General features: G+C 42.6%; 1 protein-coding gene across 1 annotated transcript; it reads right to left on the reverse strand.

Moving 5' to 3' along the window:
• Nucleotides 1-262: 262 nt before the first annotated feature.
• Nucleotides 263-6,499, reverse strand: LOC146571849 (heart- and neural crest derivatives-expressed protein 2-like). Its single transcript, XM_085275819.1, has 2 exons — nucleotides 5,319-6,499; nucleotides 263-1,256 (listed from the first exon to the last, which is right to left on the reverse strand). Exons 1-2 carry the CDS (start codon nucleotides 5,931-5,933, stop codon nucleotides 1,134-1,136), a joined length of 738 nt encoding a protein of 245 aa, XP_085131945.1. The 5' UTR covers nucleotides 5,934-6,499; the 3' UTR covers nucleotides 263-1,133.
• Between the last annotated feature and the right edge of the window lie 354 nt (nucleotides 6,500-6,853).

Below are 6,853 nucleotides of genomic sequence, written 5' to 3' on the forward strand. Positions count from 1 at the left end.
AAATGCAATGCTACTAAGCTCAGAGTGAGAAAAGGCAAAACACAAGTTTTCATAGTCATGTCACCTTTAAACCACTGACAAAGCTAGATTTGAAATGTAATAAAAACATTTATTATGTGAGAGAACATTTCTTGTTTTTACCTTTCAATAAACCGGTTGACATATTATTAAATTAGCAACACTGAATTTCCAATTTTGCTTTTAGTGTTACTTTCATTAAAACCTTTGTGCAGTCTGACCAACTGAGAGTCAACAATCAACCCAGTTACCAGGTGGCGGTTTATTCAAATCGTGACACTGTTTTCATGACACATAAAGCATTACTTAGCTCCCGAGACATTTTGACACCACAACGTGGACACGTCGTCATCTGCCGTGACGACATTACATTTACAACAATAAACTGTAAGAGAAAGACGGAGAAACAGAAGAGATCTTCACATACACCTGGTCCTGTAACCACAGATACTCTGTAATATCAGACACAATGGCTGTTTGTATCCTTCCAGAGGTCACATTGCACATAAATATTTTTCCTTAAATAAAGCAAACACCTCAAGACCCTGTGTGTGAATCTGTGTATGTGTTTGTAATTTTGTGTAATTCTGTGTGTGGGAGTCGCACACGTCCTGGTATGATCTGGTAGAACATAACTCAGCGGTCTGCGCAGATGGACCACTCGTTCCTTCCACCACACCGAGTCCAACAGATGACCTTTCACGGACATCAAACATGACCACTGACAAAGCAGTCTGTGTTTCGTTTCTGGACCTTAAGTTAGAATATAAAGTGGGATTTTGCTGATTGATGGTGTGTGTGTGTGTGTGTGTGTGTGTGTGTGTGTGTGTGTGTGTGTGTGTGTGTGTGTGTGTGTGTGTGTGTGTGTGTGTGTGTGTGTGTTAATCCTAAATTACAGCAAACTGTCATTGCCTTCGCGTCACACCTGAACAGAGCCTCACGCAGCGTCTCTGTAGCTACTGTTTGTGAGGGAAGCCTCGACAACCTTAGGAAGCCAGGCCGACTCCCGTTTCAGTTCGCCTGGACGCTCTCTCCTATTCGCAGTTCGACGGCCGAGCTTGAGAAAGGAAGGAGTGCTGTCAACCTGCGACAGGAGACATTGAGGCAGAGACGGACTACTGCTTCAGTTCCAGAGCCCAGACATGCTGAGGCCATCCCGTCCGCCCCTTACTTTTCTTATCGCCCGCTGACGAGGAGGACGACGAGGAGTTGGAGGACGAAGTCTTCGAGATCTCCACCTGTAAAAACATGAAATTTATCCTTATTATTTTATTTATTGATACATCTACTCTTTCTTTGAATGCGCAATACTTCAGACTACTACTACAATACCGAACGCACCTAAATTTTATTGATGTCTTGAATGTCTTAAATTGTAGGCAGCCTGTGTCACTGTGTAAAATAATGACAACGATGAGAAATACCCCAGCTACTGTGTACCACGCAGTATTAACGAATGGGTGGAATAGCCACTGTTAACATGAATAAAATAAAATAAAATAAAATAAAATAAAATAAAATAAAATAAATACATTTGAATAGGAATTCATATTTATTTTTTATTTTTGTTTTTTCCAACTAAGCTTGCGTTTTCAAAAGCCCCAAACGCTGCCCGTTATGACGTATTAGGCCTGATCAAAATAAGTTAGAATATATATATTCAGAGTACATCAGCAATATAGTAAACAGAAGAGCAGTTAGAAGAATAGACTTTGCTATGTTGGTAAAAATAAATAAATAAATAAATAACCACGTTCGCGCAAATGCAGGCACAACGTGGGGAACAACAGAGAGAAACTTTCGTTTCGAGGTTTCGTTCATCCCTTACCCAGGCCTTAGGGTCTTTGTTGTCTGTTTTTCTTTAACAACGACGACAATAATAATAATAATAATAATAATAATAATAATAATAATAATAATAATAATAATAGACCTCCTTAACAGGCCAAATGAGATAATCATTTTTAATGAATGAACGGCGTCTATGTAATTGGGATACTGTACATGTCAGGGGAAAGAATCCAGTGCGAATGATAAATTGACTCTATCTGTAGCAATGAGCGCTGACGACTCCTCAGTCCGGCTTAATGTTTTCCTTCTTACATCAAACTCCATAAAAACGCGACACTACGCTTTGAGCGAAGACAGCCTGCTCTAATTCTGCAGCGGTAAACCACTCTGCAGCTTTAGTGCACACATAATCCACCAACCTCGATCCATCCTACACAAGAGGGGAAAAGAAACAAAGTAACTAGTTCTGAACTCGAGTGATTACCTGAAGCCGTGGCGTTCAGACCTTTTTGAACGGCTTTAAAACGCAGAGAATATAAAGTACAAGTCAAAGAGGACAGGCCACCTGCAACCCCCCCGAGCTGAAATAGAGGAAGTGATTTTATTCTTCAGGCAAAGTGACAAATTTTAATATGCAACTATGACTATGAATTTTTTATATTAGATAAGTTAAAAAAAAGAGAATTCGTATTTCCAACCAGCAAAACTTACGCTAACAAAACATCAGAATTTGTCTCCAACTCTGAGTTTAGGGGAAAATGTTTACGAAATATTTTGTTTATGCTCTGTGTGTGTGTGTGTGTGTGTGTGTGTGTGTGTGTGTGTGTGTGTGTGTGTGTGTGTGTGTGTGTGTGTGTGTGTCATACAATGACCTAATACGTGAAAGCAAAGGCCTGAAAAAAGTTAATCCAGCATCCAGGGATTTTATTGTTAACAGACTGTATCCTTGAAACTAGCGAAACACAAACTGAACTGGAAAAAAACCTTCTGTGAATTGCGTTATATCCAGATCTTAATTCCCTATTTTACGCACTGCGATGTAAACTTACAAAACAACAACAACAAAACTGAGTTTATTTCCTCGAGACCGGCCACGCACCCCTCCCCCTTATTTGCAAGCTTAGAGGTCTGTCCTCTTAAGGACGCTGTAAGTTGTCCTCTGGGTTTCCCACTTTATTATTAATGGAAGACCAGGCTGAGGAACAGAAGCGCCATTATGTTAGTTCACTGATGTAACATAGTGATGCTTCTTCTTATTAATTATTTTGCGGATTTTTTAAAACTAATCAATGGATTCTGTTGACACGTAGGATATAATTTTATTCAGCTGTAGTGTCTCTGTTGGGCTGTGAAAATGTGCATTCAGCCCAAGCCAGGAGTCTCATGAGAGAGCTGACATGAGTTATGAAGTGGACTACATTCTCTTTTTGAAATATGAGGGAAAAAAGAAAGCTCTCTGGCTTCAATTATGCACCACACTTCCTATAGACAATAGACAGGAAATGATTATTCTCCTCCAGTCTCTGCTGTGGTATTGTTTGTCTGCTGAACAAACAATACCACACATGGCCATCATCCACACTCATCTTCTCTGCAGGACAAAGCTCAGTGGTCCCTCTAAGAAAGGCAACTTGTTGTGCTGATAATATTTATTCTGACATAAATAAGCATTATAAAGAAAATGCAGAAGCATGAACCGGTGACATAAGCTATGACCATATAAATATAAATATGGCCTCCGTTTGATATTACTATGTTTTGGCCAGATAAATGCTAGTGTGTGCGGGGGTCAGCTGAATGCAAAAGGCAGGTAAGAATCCGTTGAAATGGAATTTCAACTGTTGGATTAGCCAAACAAATAAATAGCAAACAACTACACAGCCCTCTAAAGCTGGAGCCATGGCTTCCACATTACACATCTGGCAGTGCAGCCAGAGCTAAAAGTACCAAAAGTGACCAAAAGTACATAGCGTTACTGGCTGTAAGGATGATAGTGTTCCAGGCATAATAGTGGTCGGTCTGTATGGCAGCACCTGGCCCTCCTGGCTCCAAACCGTCAGAGAATGGCAGCCAGCTTTCTGTAGACTTATTTCATGTATTTGTAATCTTTTTGTATGTTTATGATGATATATGTTTTTGCTTGAGTGATCAGTGCAAAAGAAGTCATGTGACTATTACAAAAATAGGGAAACACTCTTCAATTTTACTATTTGCTCTCAGTTTATTGGCTATTTCAGCAGCCCATCTCCAAATAAATGTTGCTCTCTGATTACCCCCCATTTGTGTACTGTGTAATTCTAGCACACCATAAGCCCGTGCTGCTGTTTCCCCTTTCCCCTACCACAGTAGATTTTGGCTTGGTCTCTGCCTGTTCCCCACCCCACTCACTCAGCACAGCACTGTAGAGACTGTTTTGGATGTCTAAAGGTCTACACACTTATACAGTAGTATAAGTATCACGTCTGCGTGGATAAGGGATGCGTCTTAATGCTGGAATTTAAATTCAGTGCAAATTAATATACACCGAGCTGATAACAGCTCTATCTATTCAGTCCATTAGTTTTCATTCAATATGCAGAAGATTCGCGGCTTGTTGGTGAATCTCGGTCAAATTGCAGCAGACAATTGGTTAAAACTTTATTTACGGTGCCACTACTGTTGTTGTTAACTGAATTTATCACTATTATTGTAGAGAACATTAAACCTAATAGCCGTAAAATATAGTAACTGTGTGCTGATGCCGCTTTATGAATAGGCTGCTGTGGAAAAACATATGGGCACTCGTGCAAAAGCAAAAAGTACAATTTTAAATGTGTCGATTTTACTTCACATCATGTAAAACAACCCGCAGTTAGATACGAAAAGATGCCCCGTATTCTATAAATTCCAGACTATTCGGAAGTTCATTTTACACAATTTTTTATTTTGTGGAAAGTAAACGGCGTGACTCAGTGTTTTAAAAGAACTATGAACCTTCAGTAAATCCCACGATGCACAAAATGAATGTTTATTGTCTCCTGTCAGACGCTGCCTACCAACAACGTGTTGAAATGTCTCCTTCAATGATTCGTCTTTGTCAAATAAATCGATATGAAATAATTCAGTGTTAGGAGTGAATCAAATTTGTGAACTTAGGTAATTTGTTGAGTCGAGTAAAAATAAACTCATTTAATTCGTCTTAAATATAAGGTCACCATTGGAAATGATTTATCCATTTGGTTTGGAAAAAAGAGTGTCTTGCTTTGCCAGATATACAGTACAGAATTCTAAATCTGTAATTGCCTGTAATTATAATCCGATTTTAAACTGTTGTTACTTTTCTTCGAAAGTAACTCTAAATCCATCCTGCCCACTCCAGCGTTAGAACCTTCCTTTAATAACTCCTTTACTAATGAACCAGCTAACCAGAGACAATACTATATGTGTACTGTTTGCGTTAAGCGATTATTATAATGAATACCTTTTAACCTCATTTTCACAACAAATAGTGGCCGTAGAGCACATCTTACCGCCTCTCTTTTCCGCCGTTCTTCCCGAGCCTCCGTCTTTTTTAGCTCGGCCTTGAAAGCCTGGGTGTCTCCGTGTTGTTCGTCCTTGTCTAGGATGTCCATTAAGTAAGAGATGTAGCTGGTGGCCAAGCGCAGCGTCTTGATCTTGGACAGCTTGGTGTCGGCCGGGACGTTAGGGATACATTCCCTCAGCTCCGCGAAAGCTGAGTTAATGCTCTGGGTCCGCCGCCTTTCCTTGCGATTGGCCGTTGGTCTTCGCTTCACGGTCCGAGGATGAGTGTGGTGATGATGGTGCATACCGACCGTGGTTCCGTTCATCGAGATGGTGCCGGGTCCTGGAACTAACCCTCCAGGGCCATAGTAGTGGTGATGGTGTGGGTCCAGTCCGACGGTTGACCCACTGCCGCTGTTGCCATGGTACTCCGGGCTGTAGCCGGGCGCAAGGCTATACTCTGTAGGTGACATATCCGCGTGACTTATCAACCAGCTTGTGAAGTACGGTGGAGCACCGGTGTCTTCGTGACACCGACCGGCCGCCGCCGCATGCAGCGAATAGTGGTGGCTGTCGTGATGGTGCATGACCGGGTGGTGAGGGAAGCCCGAGACAAGACTCATAGTGACACACAAAAATACGCACTCGGGCACGCGTGAGCGCCCCCCACCCCAACGCGCGCACACACACACACACACACACACACACACACACACACACACACACACACACACACACACACACACACACACACAGCGCGCGCGAACAAGTCCTTGTCAGATGCTGCAGCAGCAATCGCACCTTCGTTAGTCAGCAGCGCTCAGAGTAGATGTCTGCATCCTCAGTTCATTCCCCGCGGTCGAAGCCAATCACTTCCGACCATACGGGTCGGTATTCCGTGCGACAGTACACCGGACCCGTCCTAGCGACCTGTCGCGAGGCCTGTCAGTTGTGTTGAAACGACTCCTCCTAAGACATTTTCCTCATTTATCTTCTCTTTAAAAAGTCACAGCAGAACTTTTTAGGTCTCTTCTTTTACTGGCCACTCAGTGCGTATTCCTCTTCTTCACCCCCCCACCCCACCCTGCACGCCATTTAATCTTTCTCGAGACAGTTGTCAGCTGTCAGGCTCAGGGCAGTTTGGCAATGCAAGACTGGTCTGTTCAGGCACAGGGTCACAAGTGGCTAGTTGATACTGAACTATTCTAAAGCCAGCTTGTCGGTGAGAGAGAGGGAGAGTGGGGTTCATTCACCACGTCATCTTCACTACCGGGGAGGAGAAACGGATTTCACTGCCTCAGTCAACCAATGGCGAGCCTCCGCCCCTTGCTCTGGCCCCGTCTGCAGGCTCTGTTTACTTCACTTTTATGTCAGTGGGTCTGCTAAGTAGATATGCTGGCATACACAGATGCGCGCGCGCGGTTTACGTTCACGCGTGCAGAAACCACTCCAAAGTCAAGAATACAGCGATGCTGATCCAGTTCTTGTTTCTGTTATCAAGAGTAAGGCTGCAATATGCAGACGAGATAGCCCAAACTCTATG

Source organism: Mchenga conophoros, linkage group LG6, assembly GCF_057382185.1.
Source record: "Mchenga conophoros isolate Kocher_MC1m ecotype Shallow Benthic linkage group LG6, M_conophoros_male_GT1.1, whole genome shotgun sequence".
In the NCBI taxonomy this organism is placed as follows: Eukaryota; Metazoa; Chordata; class Actinopteri; order Cichliformes; family Cichlidae; genus Mchenga; species Mchenga conophoros.

Excerpts from the sequence above, each read along its gene's own strand:
- LOC146571849 (XM_085275819.1), bottom strand. The coding sequence starts at position 5,933 with ATGAGTCTTGTCTCGGGCTTCCCTCACCACCCGGTCATGCACCATCAC. Across the intron at positions 1,257-5,318 it reads AACGGCGGAAAAGAGAGGCG|GTGGAGATCTCGAAGACTTC; the intron begins GTAAGATGTGCT and ends ATGTTTTTACAG.